Source organism: Crinia signifera, chromosome 4 (genome assembly GCF_055691185.1).
Source record: "Crinia signifera chromosome 4, ASM5569118v1, whole genome shotgun sequence".
Lineage (NCBI taxonomy): Eukaryota > Metazoa > Chordata > Amphibia > Anura > Myobatrachidae > Crinia > Crinia signifera.
In genome coordinates this window covers 268,873,771-268,894,928 of record NC_139220.1, presented here as the reverse complement: position 1 = coordinate 268,894,928, position 21,158 = coordinate 268,873,771, and the positions used below count along the sequence as shown (strand labels likewise).

Below are 21,158 nucleotides of genomic sequence, written 5' to 3'. Positions count from 1 at the left end.
GTGCTAAAGTTTTTCCCCTTGTGTACAACTGCTGCGTGTCTGAATTCAGTGTCCCACATTCAGTGGCTGCAGTCACAACCATCAGACCTTGTAAAATGTATGCAATTAAGCATCGGAGTCTGTACCCACTCCTACACAAACAAGGCAATCACAAGGAATATCTTTGTGCCTCTATTTAGCTGGTGTGGTACAGGGGTCCGACAGTCGGAATCCCAACAGTCATTAGCTCGACGTCAGGATCCCGACTGGCCGGACCCAGACAGCATGGTAAGCGCAACTAAGCCCCTTGCGGGCTCGCCACACTGCAGGCACAGTAGCTTGCTACCTATTCTCTTCTCCCTTTATGGGGGTCGTGGACCCCCACGAGGGAAAATAGGCGACGACCGTCAGGAACCCGGCTGTCAGTGTTTTGACAGTCAGGACCCCGACGGTGGGTAAATGCCTATCGGGATCCCGACTGTCGGGACCCTGTCCGGCACCCCTATTTAGCCACCTCCCAGTCACCAGCCAGGGACACCAATACATTTCAGAGTCAGTGTGGCTCAATCGGTCCAGTAGCTGTAATGCTTTAGGATGTTAGACCCATATGTAGTTGCAAAATAATGTGAACACCCGCATTACATCCAAATCAGCTACATTGTTCATGGACACAGTCTTTTAGTTGTACAGTATGTCTGGTTCCTGATGCACCAATAATTAGAAACCCTTGAGTGCCAACATTACTGTGAGAGATCCTCAAAATAACCGCTAAAAATGTCAGCGCCCCTCACAGAAACTGTTCTTCAGTACAAATAAAAACAGCAAAAGTCAATTAAAGTTTGCTAAAACATACTTGTTTTGTATGCATCTAGGATCTACTCACTAGGGTGTGTGTGTGTGTGTGTGTGTGTGTGTATCACACACACCACCAGTAGCAGAGTTTCTCAAACTACAATTAGAGTCAGGTTTTAAGGATATCCATGTCAACAGAAAAGGTTTAGATGATTTTTTTTAAACAAAAAGTGAGAACGTAGTGTTCAGACCGAAGGGCCAGCAAGCCATGCGAGTGTACATGCTACGCTAATTGGGGCTCCATGTCGACAGGCGTCAACATTGACACAAAAATGTGAAAAACTCATGTCAACTTTTTGGTGTTGACCTATTGATTGTCTATATAGACACTATCTGTTAATTCACACCCTTGAAGAATGCATGGTTAATAAAATTCAATGGAATAGTATTATTAGGGCGACAGTGTCAAGATTTTTATTAAAATTATAAAATGAGCACAGCACTAACGATTAGGTGTACAATTACACCAGGCAGGGCGCTCGTCACTTGCCTATGTATTAGAAAAAAAAAAAAAAATGGGGAGGAAGAGGACAATTAGTAAAAGGAAATACATAACGGCCAGGACTCCATCCCTTCAGTGTGGGAGGCTGTTGAGGGTGTAGAAAACGTATTTTCATATTGCAAGCCAAATTGACCATAAATGTTTCAGATTTTAAAAATTGGCCATTTAAAAAAAAAAAAAAAAAACATACATACCGGCACTCACCTTTCCTAGTTTTGGGGTGCCCTATGGCTTGTGACCACATTGTTTAAAACAGACATTGTAGGGGCTCTGCACACACTAAATTAACTGAAAATAAATAGTGGAGATTTGGTTCATGAACTGATCAATGCATTTAAGCCTGCAGCCCCCTTCACGGGACCCCACTTTTCTGCAGGTCCTAACACTATCGCCCAAAATGGCTACAATACCCATAGGTATGACATCAATGTTTGATTCCAGGCATGCTATCTGGTCTAAAGCTCACAGCAGACTGTGCTTTTATAGGCGAGCAGTTACCAACACACCTGTCACTAATCATTTAGGGAAATGGTTAACATAAGCTATGCACTATAGGTTAAAACAGGGTGCATGAGAGAATGTGACCATAATAAGACTAATTTTAAAAATTAATCTAATAAACCAGATAGCATGCCTGGAATCAAGCATTGATGTGATAGCTATGGGTATTGTAGCCATGTTGAGCGATAGTGTTAGGACCTGCAGAAAAGTGGGGTCCTGTGAAGGGGGCTGCAGGCTTAAATCATTGATCAAGTTCCTGAATCACTCCATTTTGCAATGCCATGCCATACCCTACCCTGTGAACAGCACTTGATTGGAGCCTATTTCCTCCTCCAACTGGACAATGACCCAAAACACACCTCCACATTATGCAAGAACTATTTAGGGAAGCAGGCAGCTGGTATTGTCTGTAATGGAGTGGCCAGTACAATCACCAGATCTCAACCCCATTGAGCTGTTACGGGAATTGCTCAAGGCAATCCAACTTGTGGGAGATGCATCAGGAAGCGTGGGGTGAAATTTCTTCAGACTAAAACAAAATAACAGCTATAGGGGCAGATGTATAATAGCGGCGTATAATACTTCCTGCTTCACCTCATTAGCGAGGCGAAGCAGGAAGGGACATCAGTGCGATGTCATCAGCATCAAAAGCCACAAATTCAATTAGAGTACAGCAGGTGCAACTGCTTGTGTTTCACAGGGCATATCTAACAATGACCAGATTGAGGAAGTTTGGTGGAAGGGCATCGGATAAGTGCCCAAAATGCCTCAGAGCCGTGGGCTCATTCTATCATCTATTATGGGAATGCCCAGTAGTGCAGGAATTTTGGGAGGAAGTAAAACAATCTCTGGTGGATAGGGGGGTAAACAGGGAAGGCCTGACGCCGAAATGCTGTCTTTTGAACATAGCAGGGGAAGGAGACAAAGGGGGAGAGGATAGTGCCCTTATTATTAACATATGCGCCCTGGCCAAAGTAATGATAGCCAGAACCTGGCTGGCAGACAATGGCCCAGAGCTTGAAGGCTGGAAAAGGCTGGTAGAGTACACTGTCACACATGAAAAATACCTATACATTCACAGGAATAAGATTAGTAAATTTAACAAAATTTGGAATAAATGGATAAATAGCACCAGATCTATATAAATAGGACGCACAGAGCCATGGATCGAAAGCACTGTAATATTTGGGCGAATGCACAATTTACACAGATGTAGGGAAAGAAAATTTAAAAAGCACATCGCATTGAATTAGGAATAGTTAATTTATTTATTTATTTATTTATTTCTCCCTTCCTCCAACGATTACAAACAGAGTTTGTCACGGTCACTAAAAACACTAAGATATATAGGTGAGAAGGGATACACAGTTAGGTTAAGAAGCCAGGCCAGAAAAGTAGAGTTTGCCAAAAAATAGCTTAAAACCACCAACAGGAAAGCGAAATCAAAAGGGTCCGGGTATTTACGGAACGGTAAAATCAGAGTCCAAAACAAAGATATGAGAAGGGCAAGAGACATAGGGAGCATAAAAGGGGCCTATGGACTGGGTTTGGGAGGGGTAAGGGGGGGGGCTGGAGCAGGCAAGTTATGTTATGTGGTTGTTAGTAAGTGATGTGATGACCTTGTAACACTGGGTACTTTGGAATAGAATTAATAAAAAGGATGAATTGGGGCATAGTACGTTGGGGGGGACAATCCCCTGCAGTGAGAGGGTCATGTTATTGTGTTGTTAATGTTATTTGTCTGTGAATTGTAATTGTGAACTGTGTACTGTGTAATGTTGTTGTTGTTATTTTATATGCATATTTTAGATGTCCCCTCCTGGAAATAGCGCATCAGTTTACACTGACACGCGGTCTCCTGTCCCCTGGCCAGCTCGACTGGGCATGCGCAGGAACTCGCTGCTCCCGCGAGATCCCCAACGCAGCCCAGAGCTAACAGCGCTGTCCCTGCTGTTTAGATAGGGCGCTGGTGAAGCCAAAAGCGGCATCATGCGGAATGGTCAGCGATGCTGACCGTTCATAAAGTCGGCAGGCTATCATTTATATAGCAGTGCCGATATGGACAGGGACTCCGTCGTACATGGGGGAGAAGCGGTATCAGTGCACGTAACGTGCGCTGATACCCCTTCATACAGTTGCAATGCTGTAATTTCTGCAAAAGGAGCATTCTTTAACGAAAGCACAGTTTGAAGGACAATAACCTTACCAATGTTTTGACTATGTTATATTCCTTTTGCAAGCCATTTGATAAACAAGTCAGTTATCATACAATAAAAAAACACAAGATTGTCTGGGTGACCAAAGTTTTGAACGGTAGTGTATAGTCCTGCATTTTATAGCAGTCACTACATTGCCTGTATTATTTATAATCAATGCACATAATAAAAATACATGGATAAACAGAAGCAAAGTAATGGTGTGTACACACGGCAGATACGGCATGCTAGAAGGGCCCAATTTAGACTATATAGTGCAGATCTGCACTATATCGTCTTGCCTGCCCTCTCTATCTGGCTGCCAATATGCGCTCACACGGGAGCGCGCATCAGGCTCGCAAGCCCTAAAAAAGCATGCGATTTGGCTTGCAATGTTCCCGATATCGGGAACATCGGAAGCCAAATCTTACAGTGTGTGTACACACTATAAGGGTAACCATTCAGCCCAATTTACTTTCATCATTTTCACAGCATTTCCCTATAAACTTTTGGCCTAGGGTCAGGATGCTGTGAGATAGGGCGCAGTGATTCAGGAACGTGTGGGAACCACCAAATTAGATCCATGCTTAGCCTTCTCATGGAAAGAGTTTTAAGCTTTCTTTTATAAAAAGGTTTGTTTTAAGGAGGAACACACAACATGCTTAGGTATGGTGAGAGAAGGAAGAATGGGTGTAATCTAAAGGCCCCAATACACTAGTGCGATTTGGCCCGTTATCAACGATTTCCATCAAATCGAACCATGAAATCGTGAGATCAGGCCAAATTACATTTGTTGCACATCTGAAGCAACCACATGCAGTCTTATGCACATTGGGTCAGACGTGTGGCACATATGGTAAAGCGTACGTGCAGCCATCGGGTACAGTACACATCATAGGTGCTTTTATAGCACCCGCAACGTATCACATACGATTTCCCGTGAACTCCGGCAGCTCTTTTATATGCGATAAATTGCATGTAAAATTGGCACATCAAGTGCTAATTCGTACGGAAAGGCCTGTCCAGGGAGCTGCCGAGAAGTTCAATGGAAATAGTGTCCGACTTGCCCTTCAGAGAAGTTAGAATAATGTATGGAGGCCTTTACGATATGGAGTTTGTGGAACTAGTGGGATGAAGAAAGGGTAAGGGGTCGACATTGCAATTTTCTAGATGCTATTGCAGGCCTGGCCAACCTGCGGCTCTCTAGATGTTGTGAAACTACAAATCCCATCATGCCTTGCCACAGTTTTGCTATAAGGGAGTGTTAAAACTGTGGCAAGGCATGCTGGGGTTTGTAGTTTCACAACATCTGGAGAGCCACAGGTTGGCCTGTCCTGTGCTATTGGGTCATGAGAGAGGTTACCCATATCAGATTCAGGATGCAATAGAGAAAGGATTGTCAGAAACCTCACCTCTTCATGTTTAGAAGCTTTAGTAGAGGTTACCCTATGTGGCCCATTATGCAGCTTTTGGAGGTTCTAAATCTGAATTTTGAACATATAAGAAAATAGAGAATTTTTCTATGTGGATAATCTCTCAATTGTTCACAATTTCCCTAAGAACAGAAACAGACCACATCCTCTACATACCAAAAGAAAGCAGCTGGTCAAAAGAAAGGACTTTTACTTAAAATATTTATATTTAACATACCGGTATATATTATAAACAAAAATTTAAATCTTCATATTTCATATTGATCTTCACTGGAACCTAGAACATGACAAAGATTCTACAATTACAAAGCCTTTCAGAAATAGTTTCAGAATGTCAATTTAGTTACAAAAAGGGGTTGGCGGAGGTGAAATGGGTGACTGGATTAAGCACAGTGAAAATCAGAAGAGCCATATCAAAATACTGTACACAAGGGCGTAACTACCATAGGTGCAAGGGGTGCAGCTGCTGTGGGGCCCAGAGCTGAAGGGGGCCCATCTTTGCTGTTTAACTAATATGCTTTACATACATTTATCACCATCAGTTGCTAAATAGGGGGCCCATACAAACTTTTGCAATGGGGCCTACAAATATCTAGGTATGCCTCTGACTGTACAGTAACAGTGTGTTTATGTTCAAATTTGCTGTAATAAGCCTGCATTCAGAAAATCAAGAACCAACCCCCCTCCCTTCTTTCTCACATGTTCCAATTCCCACACCATCTCTATTCTCCACCTCCAAACTGCTTGAGCGGATGGGCTACAACTACCCTTGCCACCTTTCTTTTTCCCTCCACACCGCAGAAACAGCCTTCTCTGAAGCCAGGAAGGGCCTCCTTGCTGCCAAACCCAAGTGCCACTACTCTTTGCTCAATCACCTTAACCGATTTGGACACTGGACCACCCTCTCCTCCTGCAAATCCTTCACTCCCTTAGTTTGAGCGACACAGCTCTCTCCCAGTCAAACACATTATATCAGTTCTTTTTTTAAGATTCTACTTCTGCACCACTTGCTCAACCACTAGCTGTTCTTCAATATTCTGTTCTTAGACCTCTCCTGTTCTCCGTTTACATATCCTCCTTTTGGCATCCAATATTAGCTCTATGCTGAGAACTCCCATTTCTCTCTACTCCTGAAATTTCTGCTTCTTCGTTTGAATCGCCACTTCTCTGCCATTCCCTTGTGGATATCCCAGCTCTTTCTGAAACTTTTGTCTAAGGTGCCCATGCACATTATGGTACCGTCTCAATCCCCCGCAAGATGAGTCAGTAGATCTGTTAACATCCACAATTTTCTGATCCAGACAGTTTGATTGAGGAATAAAAAAAAAAAAAAAAAAAAATCACCACACACACACACACACACACACACACACACCAAGTAGCATCTTCCAAAGAATTTCTAAAATCGGTGTAGTGTTAAAGTGAAGCCATTCAGCAATTCCCCGTTGATGTCATCAGGCCAGTGAGATGCCAACATATAACAACCTTTGGATTAAATGCTACCATTTCATTATCTATCAACAGCAACACCGTTCCCACAAGACCCCCTCTTACTGATCTAGTCTCCCTGACTGTTGCCACTTTCTAAACAAATCTGTCCTCAATACTGCTGCTCAACTAATCTTCCTCCCCTCTCTTATAAGCCCTACACTGGCTCCCCTAATTAAAGGACACAAGGTCTAATGCAAAGCAAGTCTTTCGCATCCAGTGAAGGCATATACTCACCTAAATAGTGCTTGGAAATCCCTGGTGAGGAAAAAAGCAAAATATACATTATATACGGTGCTACCTAGAGGAAAAAAAAAAAAAAAAAAAAAAAAAAAAAACATACAGCCTAATGCAGTGATTCCCAACCCTGGTCCTCAAGTACCCCCAACAATGCACGTTTTCAGGGTCACCCGGCAGGTGCACTCATTCAGGCACATTTTAAAAGATCCACAGGTGGAGCTAATTATATCACTTGTGATTCTGTGTGGAGACCTGGAAAACATGCACTGTTGGGGGTACTTGAGGACCAGGGTTGGGAACCACTGGCCTAATGCATCATTAGTGAGAGATAGTGACTGAGACCTCCCCACTGTCACTACCCAATGCTTGATACACCTCCCCCTTAGCAGCCAGGGAACCAATGCAGTGAGAGTTAAGAGCAGGAGGTGGCTCCTACCTCAGCAGAGGAGGGGGGGGGGGGGGGGGGCTGCTGCGATGCTGCCCACCCCTTGCCATGCTCCTGGTCCCTGCCAGTCCCCACTGCTGGGTGGCGCATGCACAGTAGCTGCTTCAGTACTGCGCATGCGCTGGCCCCCAGCCTCTATGGGCTGGGGTCCGGCGCATACGCAGTATCGTCCTTGTACTACGCATGCGCAGAATCCAGTTTTAATGGGCTGCTGCTCAGCAGCCCATATAGGAGGCGTCCCGGAGGGAAGAAACACCCCCCAATGGGACTGCCTTGGGTGACTGGCAGGTCTGACTTCCAATAGGAAGTCAATGCCAGTCACAAGTGAAGCCAGATGCAGACTGCATCTGGCTTCACTCAGGCAAAGAACAGTGGTGAATTTTTCCTGGCTGCAGCCCATAGGTAAAAACCGCCACTGGGTAAGAGTTTGATATTAGATAGGGAACCATAGAATAAAAAGCCACACATACCAGTCTGCCAGCCTTGTGAACTTGCATGTAGCCTAGATATCCGGGGAACATGCCATTTGCTCTCCATAAACCCATCGGATCTTCACGCTTTACCATGAAAGGCATTCCTCTCTGAATATTTCCTAGGCACTTTACATGGTATTCATTAGAGAAGGTGTCTATAAAGTTTTGTCTGAAAGGTATTGGCCCAAAGCAAGCATCAGGAGAGCCTTGGTCAGGATCATCTACTTTCTATAAAATAAATAATAATTATTCCAAAATGCAAATCAACCAACAACAACATCTTTGATTTAGAAGGCAAATGAGAATAGAACAGGCCACATTATAGGAGGACAGAAAGAAAAAAGTCCACAACTTTAAATGAACATAAGTGCATATTATATACATTCCTGCTCTCCCAGAACGTCCAGGGAGACTCCTAGATGGCTCTCCAAGAAAAAGTGGGCCAGCCTTAGGTTCGCAGCTGCAGCCACCTTCTTCAGTGAAGTGGAGAGCTTAAAGTTAAGCATGTGGAATATCACCATCATCATGGCCCCAACGCCAAGTATACAATGATGAATTGTAACACTGAATAGCAGGGGCAGGACTACATTAACGAGCTGGGTAACATCCTCCATACCACCCACTTCACTATGCTATGGATTGACCTGTCTGCCCATTCCCATAGGAGCCACAAAAGGTACAGTACCTACTGCTGAAGTGGTCAGCACATATCTGTAGTTACACTTACACTCTGTGGCCATAAAAAAATCAATATACATTTTGCTCAAGTGATAGTGTAGTGGTTCCCAAATGGTGTGCCTCGACACCCTGGGGTACCTCAGTATACTTGCAGGGGTGTCTTGGGTTGGTTATCCAGGACCAATGTTTTTTTTTTTTTGCAAATAAGATTTGAGTTTTTAAAATTAATTATTTTCAATGAAATAGGCAAAACCAGTGCTGCTAGCCACCAATCATAACATACAGTATGTGGATGTACAGAAGCATGCAAATCCGTAAATAAAATAGGAGACCTAGCCGGGGATCCGACTCCTCCGGACACTTTTTTCAAAGACTACAGTCTGGAGGGGAAGTAGCCAGCGGGTCAAATTTTCTTAAAGTCCCGGCTCCTCCAGACCACATCCCAATCCCCCCCTGCTGGATGTGGGAGAAAATTTTATGCTCTAGTGCAGTGGTTCTCACCCTGGTCCTCAAGTACCCCCAACAGTGCAGGTTTTGTAGGTCTCCACACAGAATCACAAGTGCTGTAATTAGCTCCACCTGTGGATCTTTTAAAATGTGCCTGAATAATGAGTGCACCTGTCGGGTGACCTGGAAAACATGCACTGTTGGGGGTACTTGAGGACCAGGGTTGGGAACCACTGCTCTAGTGCCTCATGATTCATAAAAGTTTGGGAACTACTATAATAGGGAATGAAGATCTTCAACAGTGCTGCCAAGTCTAAAGTCAGTTTATCTCCCAAAGCAAAAAATGCCAGGCTTTTCATCCAGTTGATGTAATTGAAGAGGAAACAGATAGTCATTTACCTTAATTCAAAAGATTTATTCCATATAATATATGGTTAAAATCAAATATACATCAAACATAACTTGTGGAGTATCACGGCTCCCACGACCTTCATCGTATGCTGATTGTATGCTAAAAATCGCATCGCATACGATCAAATCGCATGCGATGCGATCGCACCCGATTTTGCACTGAAATGCATCAGAAATGCATTGAAATGTGTATTAAACTTGTGAAATGCCCCCAAATGCCATTCGGGCTCGCCACACTTTCTATTCTCAACTCCACGCCGACGTGGATAGTGGATAGTGGGGTATGAAAAGGTCGTAGGACGCGTACCGCCGCCCTCACGGACTCGCTGCGCTTCGGGTTGACGTTGATAGTGGGGGTGGTGCACTATGAAAAATGGCATTTGGGGGCATTTCACAAGTTTAATACACATTTCAATGCGTTTCAGTGCAAAATCGGGTGCCATTGCATCGCATCGTATGGCATCCGATGTGATCGCATACGATTTTTGAGCAAAAATGCTCAAAAATCGTATCGCATCGTATGCCACTACATATGGCATACGATGGGAGCCGTGATACTCCACAAGTACCCATCAAACAATCAAAAGCAGTCAGTACTCTTTATATGGCCAGTACCACTTTGTGCCTATTGGTAAATAGGCAGAAAGTGGTGTGGTCTGTTCCAGTGGCGTAACTAAGCCTCCGCAGCCCCCGCCATGGCGGGGAGGCGCAGAGTAACTGCCCCCTATTGCAGACAGTTTTGGCAGCCATTTTCTAAGAGTCACTTTTCATTATCAGCAGGAGCCGGCGCCGGAGCGAGTGACGGGACAGTGACGCAGATGCGGCCGGGCAGCAGCGCAGCGGTGACTGAGGGAGACTGGACGGGACAGTGACCGTCAGGTAAGAGTATGGGGGGGGGGGGGGGGGGGGGGGGGGGGGGGGGGGGGGGGCGCAAAATATATAGTTATGCCACTGGTCTGTTCCTTGGTACCGGTTTAACTACAACACCTGGAGAAAAACTGTTTGAAGTTTCCTTTTTAGACAACCGTGACATCAGGCTCGGAGAAGAAGTTGGAGATCATATAAATTCCTTGTCATTTATGTATTTAGCCTGGAGGCTGAACACAACATCTATGAGATGCAGCTGCAGACTAAGCGCACATAGGAGTTTTTGAATAGGAAAACATGGATATAAATTTTTTTTATAAACATGATCATATAGGACTTCAATATAGAGCACAATTTAATTTTTTATGTCCCTGTTAATTTGTATTAAGACCCCTGATGAAGTCTCCATGTAGACAAATGGGCTCTTCACTGCATTGATGTTAGCACATACATGTCGACAAAACCATAGAAGACCTCCATTGTGTGAAAGTTTTATCGATTTTTATGGAATAAATAAACATATATACAGACTTCTTGATTGCCATTTACTATTGAGACTATTAATTCCACTTTATTGGGACTCTAATTTGGGGCGCCAGCCTACAATTGTTTGTTTTTCAGATATAGCTACAGCTCTTAAATTTGAACTTGGCAGGGTCAGTTTGGGATGGAAAACCAGCCCAGAAAATATGTATAACTGTCACTGTCCTGTTCTAAATCTAGTTATTCCTCTGGTAGACTTAACCGAAAGTCTTTTTTAAATTTTGAAAATGGATTTTGAGGAGATAGATATATATGCATATTTTATGTATAACAACCAAAAGTATACAGTATTACAATCCAAGAGCTTTTCTACTTGGCCAAGTCCTGTCCAAAGTCAGTCATAAAAACTACAGATTGCCACTGGGTGCAGATCGTCTGGTCAACAGGTCAACCACTATTGGTCGACAGGCAGAAGGTTGACACATGAAAAGTTCAACATGGTCAAAAGGTCAACTCAAGGTAAAGCTCGACATGGAAAAAGGTCAACAGGAGTTTCAATATTTTGGGTGTTTATGTCGACATGAACGCCGGAATTAGTGTAATTGCCATGCTTCAGCCACTAGAATAGTCTCCCTCTACAAGTCAAACTCATGTAGACCTTATGGATGTCGACCTTTTTCATGTGTCGAGCAATAGTGGTCAACCTGTTGACCTGGACACTGTCTGCCTAATGACCACATAACATTGCCACTATGCGACAAGGTCACACCGTTCAGTGTGCCCTGTTTGTCACACAGCATTTACTACTGTATGTTGGCATAGCGTAAATCTATATACGTATTTGTCACCAATTAATTTATGGTGGTACAGAGTATTGGCAATTGGTGGGCACAGAAATAGCGGTGTGAGCGATTCTCAGGTGCTAAAGCACTGGTGTAGAAGTGTGATAATGGGGATTGACAAAGACACCTAAAGAACAGCAATGTATGCAAGTACGACATAACGCGTAAGGTGTGTACAAGCAATATATCTGAACAGCGTACAATACAGATATATCACGTCGGCTGTGCACCACATGCAAAGATATATCGGAGCATCGTGCAGTGTGTAGGGGCGATCCACTGACAGACCATACAGCCTCGCCGGGAGCCGCCATTTGCGAGGCCAGTCCCAACAGATCAGGCAGTGTGTATGGTGAATATGCTGCCCAAACCGTCTGTGGATATATCTGCAGATAGATTGATCTGCAGATATATCTATTAGTGTGTACCCAGCTTTAGACACAGATGCAAATGCTTTGACCTTTTACATTTTGGGCATAAACAAGCTCAGACCCCTAAGTCCACAATTGTTGTAGGAGAATTCTGTAACAATAAGCAGGGATGCGAGGCATCTTTCTGACTGATAAATAATGGCGACACTAGCCCCTCGCTTTAAGAGCAGGGGATGCAAACCTAATATATATATATATATATATATATATATATATATATATATATATATATATATATATATATATATATATATATATATATATATATATATATATATATATATAATATCTCTCAGCACTTAATCCTTGAAAAGGAAAGAAAAACCAGCACTCACGTTTTAGGTGAAAAATAAGTAGAAATATATATATATATATATATATATATATATATATATATATATATATACACCAAGTCAAATCCACATTGCATTTTCCCATTTTTAAAAAATTTGGCCAAACAAAAACAGTGTCTATTCTAATACATACCTCATAACCTCCAGTTTCCTCCAGGAGGTCATGAAGGAGTTGAATATATTCTGTGGCTGCTTTCAATGTGTCTACTTTACTTGGTTTTCTATCCTTGGGAACCAGAGGCACAATGGTTTTCAGCTTGGAAAACCCACTGTTGATATTTCGGATCTGTAAATAGATAAGCAGCAAAAGCTTAGCACCACTACCAAGTACAGATGGAAACGCGCTCATTCATGTGTCTCTCTGCGAGCCGCGGAGCGTGTGATACACTCGCATGCTCCTTTCATGGCAATGGACTCGCAAGCGTGTCAGACAATCGTGCGTCCCTGTCTAGGAGCTACAGATGGCTCCATCTGTATATCTATATACGTATATTTTTATATTTATATTTATTGTCCCCTGTTTACACATCTTGATGGCACTATCGCACTTTAAAATCGAGAGCGCTGATATATCACTCAGTGACAGCACCATTTCTAAGCGATAAGATAGGAGGCGGACATTAATTAATGTGTAAGGGGTTTAGATATTAGAGAAATCTATGTCTGGAATTAGGCCTTGTTTTGAAAATCCCCGGAAGGGTGATAAATACCGGAGCTAGCATACCGGTTCCACATGCCTTGAGAAAGATACGTTTGTATCGAAACCGGTCGGCGGCTTGTGGACACAGAGGAGGTTATCAGGACATCGGACCCCAGCATTCGGCATCCAGGGACGCCTGTTGAGTATACCATCCATGCCTTTGTTGTCTACAAATTTTCTTGTGGACAATAATATAGGGAGAGAGTCCTGTGATCCTGCCTCTGTTCATGTTTTACTGCACCTTTTTTGTTATATTAAAACGTTATTGCACCAAAGAATTTATCTTTTTATATCCCTCTGAGCGTCTACCACCACATTCCGAGGATAAGGAAAAAAGGGAGGAGAGGAGACGGTACTTGTTTCCTAGCACGGCCACACCGATTTACATCGGGGTGGTCGTGTCGGAAAAATTGCGTCGATCGCATGCGATTTGGTCGATCGACCCGATTTTTTAATTGAATCAAATGTGAATCGGGTCCCTGGGACCCGATTTTACATTGTATTCAATGTAAAATATTCCCTAGACCCCCAAATTTTACAACGTAAACCCCAACCCACGATAGACGCCAACCCGAAGCGTGGCGAGCGCAGCAAGCCCGCGAAGGGCGGCGGTGCGCGTCCTCCGACCTTTTCATTCCCCTACTATCCACGTCGGCGCGGAGTTGAGAATATATAGTGTGGCGAGCGCAGCGAGCACGAAGCGTAGCGAGCCCCGCGAGGGGACGCGTATAACTTCACAGGTATACGCGTCCGCTCGCCACGCTTCGCGCTCTCCACACTATATATTCTCAACTCCACGCGGACGTGGATAGTAGGGGAATGAAAAGGTCGGAGGATGCGCACCGCCGCCCCTCGTGGGCTCGCCACGCTTCGGGTTGGCGTCTATCGTGGGGTGACGACGGGGCCATATAAAACGTGAAATGGGTCATATTGGCCCATTTCACATTTTTTCCTATGTGAGATGGACTTAATCAAGTCCATCTCATCTTGTGCCATTATAATGGCACAAGACCGACGCTCCCGATTTCAATGTTAAAAAAATATTTTAACATTGAAGCCTATGGCAAAATCGGGGGCATCGCATCGGGACCAATGTTAATGGTCCCGACCGACGCGATGCCCCCGATTTTTCCTTTGCCGGCAAAATGGACCTGATTTCAAAGGAAATCGGGTCCATCGCGGGGATCGTGTACCTTAACTTAAAGGTACACGATCCCAAAGATTGTGGCCATGCTAGGAAACAAGTACCGAGGAGACCTATCTGGGTGAAATTCAGTCCCCACATAATCAAACGCTAAGTCTACAAAATTAGTAGACAAATTATTCTGGTACGGGTTGACAAACTTCCTAAACCTTGGTGTATTTTTAGAAACTAATTTTAATAGTATTACACGATTTTCTTTTCTCTCTCTGTTTTGGGTCAAATGTATCCTAAATGAAATAAGAGAAAATTCATCTTGGACAAAGCGCTTTGGGACAATTCAGAAACACTTGTGGTATTGTATATCTATATGATCTAGGCAGTATTATGCCCTAGACACATTCTCACCCGCTCTCTCTCCTTGGCGTTGGCCATCTGCCTCCGCTCTAGAACCTCCTCAAAGTTCTCCAGACATAGGTAGTGCCCAGATGGGATTCTCTTCATCTTCGTGATGGAGGCCATAAGAGGCAGACTGGTAAAATGCTCCTTCAGAACATCACCCAGTAGTTCAGCATTGGGTGTAACATTTAGCTGCGGAAGTTCCCGTTTCATTTGGGTCTGAGTCTCTTGCGGAGTCTCCTGAAAAAAAATTGTCCACATAGAAGAAGGGCTACAGAAACAGCACACACACACACACACACACACACACACACACACTAGTGTGCCAAGTCTTGCCTCATTATGGCATGTTAAGGCAGAAGTCAAAATAGGCTAAACTGGCATCAACTTGCTGGGCCGCAGATGGCACACTGAACTAATGCAATAAGGAATAGAAAAAGTACATATAGTCAAATACCTTCCCATGTCCCATTCTTTTTCATGATGTATACCAGTGGTAGCCAACTCCAGTCGGAGATCTACCAACAGTTTACATTTTCCAGACAACCTAGCCTATCTGCTGCAAAGGTGCACTCATTACTCACTAACACATTTTAAAAGATCCAGAGGTGGAGCCTATTACTTTACTAGTGATTCTGGGCCTTATTTTGGTTTATTCTTTCTGACAAAATCCTTCTTAGATGGGCAAAACCATGTGCACTGCAGGTGGGGCAGATGTAACATGTGCAGAGAGAATTAGATTTGGGTGGGTTTTTAGTTCAAAGTGAGATCTATATTGCAGTGTTAAAATAAAGCAGTCAGTATTTTCCCTGCACAGAAACAAAATTACTCACCCAAATCTAATTCTCTCTGCACATGTTACATCTGCCCCCCCCCCCTGCAGTGCACATGGTTTTGTCCATCTAAGAAGGATTTTGTCAGAAAGAATTAACCAAAATAAGGCCCTCTGTGAGGAGATCTGGAAAACATTGACTGTTGGTAGCTCTTGAGGACTGAAGCTGGCTACCCCAGATGTATACATAGGTAAAATAATGAGGAATACATAGAGGTTGAAAAAAAAAAAAGCAGCCCATGTGCAGTCTTCTCCTGTCCTCCTCCTCTCTAGCTCGGGCTGATAAATCATGTGAAAAGTGCTATATCGTATGTATTTTACCACCGGTCGTTTTACGAAGCGCGGTCCCATGCGCATCAGATCTGTGCCATGGCGGCCACAAGGATTTATCAGATCCTGTGCCAGTCAATGGCATCACATATAGGGGCCAGTTCTGGTTCACACTTAGTGAAACGAATTTAGCCCCTGCGCACGCACATTTCTGTGCATGTGCAAACCCGACTCAACTTGCCGAGCAGTTCACAGCAGGGAGGAAGGGGGTGTCGAGGGCAATGGTGGTGCTGGGCTATGGGTACACCCAGAGTTTCATGGCCATCCCCATGAAAATATTGAGTGTTCCCATGGGTACGCGGGAAGGCCAATGTCTGCTGGGGGCAGGCATCTGAAGTCACATAACGTCACGAGGTCTTTGTCCCTGCGGCCACAAATAAGTCAGTCAGTCTCCACTAGCTTATATTTGCGAAGATATTTGAGAAATAATTTGCTGGTCGGTGACCATCAAGTGATTGCGGGCACATATGAGGGGATGGGTCTTCTGAACACATCCCCTTGCATTCTCGGCAGGGGGAAGGTATTCGTGGGGCAGCATCACAGGGTCTCTGTAAGCTGCGACCTTTGCAGCTTACAGAGTCAATCAAAAGGACACCAATAATACATTGTATGCAAAAGGAGCACGTATGATGTATCGCATGCGATCCTGCTGCCCGGGGAGCAGACAGTGCCCTGTCTGGCAGTAGCTGAGGTATCTCATGCAAGGCTGCATGCTATACCTTAGCTTAGTGTATAGGTGCAGGGGACTTTAGATGGTCTTCCTGTTCCACGCACCCAGGGCCGGCCCCCGCCCCCCCCCCGCCCCCACCCCGGAGCCAGGTGAGCTACAGCAGCGCCCACACCTTCCCCCCGCCATAGAGCGTGTGAGTGGTGGGGCTGATCAAAAGCCCCCCAGACCCCTGTGGAGCAGCGACCCGTGGAGCGTGTGTGTGGGTGAGCAGCCCAAACCCCCCCCCATGGAGCGACATCACCCCCCCCCCCCAAGCGGGTGAGTGGCGGGTGCCCCTCCGCCTGGGGTGCTGCAATGACTTGGACGCACCTCTAGGTAACTAAACAGACATTATTGTTAGATATTCAGCTCTATAGGTGCATACACAAACAGATTTGACAAATGTGGACATTGACAATCGAACAACCAATTGTTCAAATCGTTATGTATGTACTCGTTAATAGAGGTCTATGAGATGTCATGCATGCAGAAAAATCATAGCTCAAATCTTGTACAATGTGTTCAAATACTTTGAGGTGTATGCATGATGAACGATTTGGTAAAACCGGATTGACTGGCTCCCACTCCCCTCCACCATCGTTAAAGTTCGAGCATTCACGTGTAATTGTTCTTTGTGACACCAAATCGTTTGTCCAGGAGTTCTGAATATGAATATGGTTAACAATAATGGCTTGTTTCCCAAATCGTTCCGTGTGTATGCCCCTTATGTATTTAGCAGTAAGGATCGAACCTGAGATACGAAACTGTGCATGTGTCTAAGAATATACTATATCCGTGGTTCTCAAACTCGGTCCTAAGGACCCCACACAGTTTATCATTTTTAAGGTCAACCAAACAGGTGCACTCATTACTGATTGACACATTTTAAAAGATCCGCAGGTGGAGCTAATTTATTTCACATGATTTTGTGAGGAGACCTGCAAAACATGCACTGTGTGGGGTCCTGAGGACTGACTTTGAGAACCTATGATCTATATAATAAGAGGCCCACGTTACTCCACACGTCTATGGTGGAATTCAATGGCGCCTAGTAAATGGCGCACAATTAAGCACGGCTACAGGCGCCCACTGCTGCTAGCACTTTCACTACGGTGACATTATTTTGGCAGGCTGGCAACTAGTGGGATAGATTTACCAAGCAACGCATAAAAAAAAAATAATAATAAAAAATAAAAAAAAAATTTCCAAATGTAAAAACGGCTATAATATTTAACCCTTTCAGTGCCAACATCTGTGAGATGCACAAAATATCCACTGAAAAGGCCAATCAAGGGAGAGGGACATACGCATACACACACGTCATTATAATGAATAAAAATATTGCTTTGCAATATTCACACCTATTTTTGACAAATTCCCTTGACACTCAAAGGGTTAACAGGCCTGATTCTGCACTTACCATTATTGCCCGTTCACATATTGGAGGCAGAAATCAAGGGGTTTTGAAAAGCAGTTAAATTATCCCTCTTAATGTTTTCAGAAACTTATTAATGGCTCTAGGAATTTGATTATTAATAATAAACAAAGTATGAGGAAGTTACGTATAAGGTCCAACCACACAGGCTCTAGAACCAAGTGCCCTCCAGTTTAGAACCAGTGGATCCGACATCCACTTCAGGATATACTCAATAGATTAGATTGTTAGTTAATGCAAACAACTAAAGAGAGAATCCGGAAACCCCAAGAGCATTTTATGTACATGGATTCATTGCATTGTACAGAAATATCACATCATTGCACCGGTGCTAACAACTTAGTGGAGAATGCAATATTTAGCATACGGTATATGCAAAATCTCCCTCAGACAACAGCCTGGCATACACAGTACCTCCTTGGCCGAACATCCAGCCGCATCTTCGCCTCTCCCTCCGTCCTCTCCCTCCATCGTCCTGCAGGCGTCGCTGTTAGCGGGAGACATAGTGATACACACGTTACACTTGTGGGAACACGTTGTAGTGCCACAGCCATTATAAAGTCAGGAATACAGCTGATGGGAATAAATACACGTACACTTTGTATGTTTAGATCAGCCTGGAAGAAGATGATAATTAGTCACCAGACACAAACCTCCTGTCTCCTTCCTAATGAGCTCGAGTTTTTCTTGTTAGTCCCAGATTTTCAGGCTGCACAAATGAGCACAGGTGCATTAATCAGGGCTACTGATATAGACACCTCGTTTAGGAGGGGGTGTGATTAGGAAGACCTGAAAGACTGGGATTTTGGGTGGGGTCGACTGTGATATGGGCTGTATTTACTAAGCAATGGACTTTCTATACCAGCTATTTTTGCCTGTAATGTTTAAACAATAGGAAGTGAGGATGTGAAATCCACTGCTTAGTAAATATACCCCTTTTTCCATTTTTCTGTATTTTTTAGACTACGGTACTTAATATGTTTTATGCAAAATGTGTATTTTCTCCCATTTTTATATTTTATGGACCTAAGTTAATAGCTGAATCAAATATAAATTGCTATATTTTACTTAATTAAACTAGGAAAACTGCTCTAAAAGACCTATAGGGATGGGGATAATAATTTCTATCAGTGCTGCTAACATGCATCTATACTAGTCAGTATAAATCCTGAAGCTCATTCCTGTGCTAGTATCCTACTGTATATCTTCTGAAAGTTCTCATATTGGGGGTTATTCTAGTCCATTCTTTCTGACAAAATCCTTCTTAGATGGACAAAACCATGTGCACTGCGGGTGGGGCAGATGTAACTTGTGCAGAGAGAATTAGATTTGGGTGGGGTTTTTCTTCAAAGTGAGATCTATATTGCAGTGTAAAATCATGCAGTCAGTATTTTCCATGCACAGAAACAAAATAACTCACCCAAATCTAATTCTCTCTGCACATGTTACATCTGCCCCCCTGCAGTGCACATGGTTTTGTCCATCTAAGAAGGATTTTGTCAGAAAGAATGAACTACAATAAACCCCATTGTCCTTTTCAGTAAGGAGACATTTGTCTGCTCTTAGGGTCAGTTTATTTGATATCTGGATGATCAGTGAACAGTCAATAGGTCGACACCATATAGCCGACATAGTCAAAAGGTAGAGATGGCAATGGTCAACTCTTGGAAAGGCCGATATGATTTTTTTTTTTTTTTGCATACTGTACTTGATCATCCACGTGTGCTCCGGTTGGGAACGGTAAAGCAAGTGAATCGAGCTATGGACCAGATGTAGCAAGCTTCAGAAAGTGATAAAGTGTAGAGTGATAAACAACCAGCTCCTACCTGTCATTTTTCAAACCCAGCCTGTAACTTGGCAGTTAGGTGCTGATTGGTTGGCTCTTCACTTTATCACTTTTTGAAGCTTGATGATTTATCAAGCTTCAAAAAGGCCCTATGTTAGGTGACGTGGTACTCTAATTTTGGCTCCGTGTCATGAAATCTACAAATTGCCCCCCCCCCCCCCTTCCAAAAAAATGAACTTATGTCGACCCTTTCTTTTCAGCCAGTATTTCATGCTCTACCATCCACTAGGGCAGGGCTGGGCAACACCGGCCCTCCAGATGTTAATGAACTACACATCCCAGGATGCTTTGCATTAGTTTTGCTATGTGGCCATGCTGAAACTGATGCAAGGCATGCTGGGATGTGTAGTTCATCAACATCTGGAGGGCCGGTGTTGCCTAGCCCTGCACTAGGGCATGGTGGGAGAATAAAATCGTGTGCTGAGCGCAGCGAGGCACCGTGCCCAAAGCATGGCGAGCACAGTGGTGCACTTTAGCCTGTCAAAAAAACAGTGAAAAACCTTTTCATTGTTGACCTCATGACCTGTCGACCTAGACCGATGTTGACCTTTCAGCATGTCGACCTAGTGGTGTCAACCTAATGACAGTCGACCAAATGATCCATACCCACCACATGTGATAAGGAAACCACATTGCTAAATGATGTATAAGGTGCATTTCTATGTAACATGGATATTACTTATTGTCTCTTTTATGTTTATTGGGGGGGGGGGACTCTTTAAAAGCAGGTATTATCCTTTGTAGGTTTCCATGAAAAAAAGAAGTTATCAATGCTCTGTTCAATTCACCAAGACGGAGATGGTCTGTCTTGTGAGCGTGCTATGGAAGGGTTGGGTGCATGTTACTGAAATGGTTGCAAACTCACGATGATTCATCGATCACATTGGAAGCCATACAATGACAGAGAATCTCCACTAAGCATGGGGCTGGGGTAAGTTTGGATGGTTTGATGTATGGAAGCACCATGTGGTATTACAATATGTAAAGCCGCGTCTCAGTCCTAAGAGACAGTATTAAAATATAACTTTTATTAATTCTTATCTGTAGTTTTAAAAAAAACGAATTGGCAAAAAATAAGAATAAAGCTGGACATACAGTAGCAAATAGCTGGTTTGAGTGATTATGATGTATGGTACTGGACAATAA

General features: G+C 43.7%; 1 protein-coding gene across 6 annotated transcripts; it reads right to left on the bottom strand.

Moving 5' to 3' along the window:
- Positions 1 to 5,643: 5,643 nt before the first annotated feature.
- Positions 5,644 to 18,913, bottom strand: FIGLA (folliculogenesis specific bHLH transcription factor). Of its 6 annotated transcripts, none has more exons than XM_083179788.1 (7): positions 18,820 to 18,913; positions 18,581 to 18,653; positions 14,870 to 15,100; positions 12,754 to 12,906; positions 8,106 to 8,336; positions 7,188 to 7,211; positions 5,655 to 5,739 (listed from the first exon to the last, which is right to left on the bottom strand). In XM_083179788.1, the coding sequence occupies exons 2-6, from the start codon at positions 18,635 to 18,637 to the stop codon at positions 7,188 to 7,190; spliced, it is 696 nt and encodes a 231-aa protein (XP_083035914.1). In that variant the 5' UTR covers positions 18,638 to 18,653; positions 18,820 to 18,913; the 3' UTR covers positions 5,655 to 5,739. The 6 variants fall into 6 exon arrangements, with proteins under 6 accessions (XP_083035916.1, XP_083035914.1, XP_083035917.1 ...); XM_083179791.1 differs by having other exon boundaries at positions 14,870 to 15,088; XM_083179789.1 differs by lacking the exon at positions 18,820 to 18,913 and adding an exon at positions 18,763 to 18,781.
- Between the last annotated feature and the right edge of the window lie 2,245 nt (positions 18,914 to 21,158).

What these genes read in the sequence shown, in the direction of transcription:
- FIGLA (XM_083179788.1), bottom strand. Translation starts at nt 18,637, where the DNA reads ATGGAGGGAGAGGACGGAGGGAGAGGCGAAGATGCGGCTGGATGTTCG. An exon ending in CTGGATGTTCGGCCAAGGAG is followed by an intron (nt 15,101 to 18,580) that starts GTACTGTGTATG and finishes ATTTTTTTTCAG; the next exon opens with GAGACTCCGCAAGAGACTCA. An exon ending in TTCACAAGGCTGGCAGACTG is followed by an intron (nt 7,212 to 8,105) that starts GTATGTGTGGCT and finishes TTTTTTCCTCAC; the next exon opens with CAGGGATTTCCAAGCACTAT.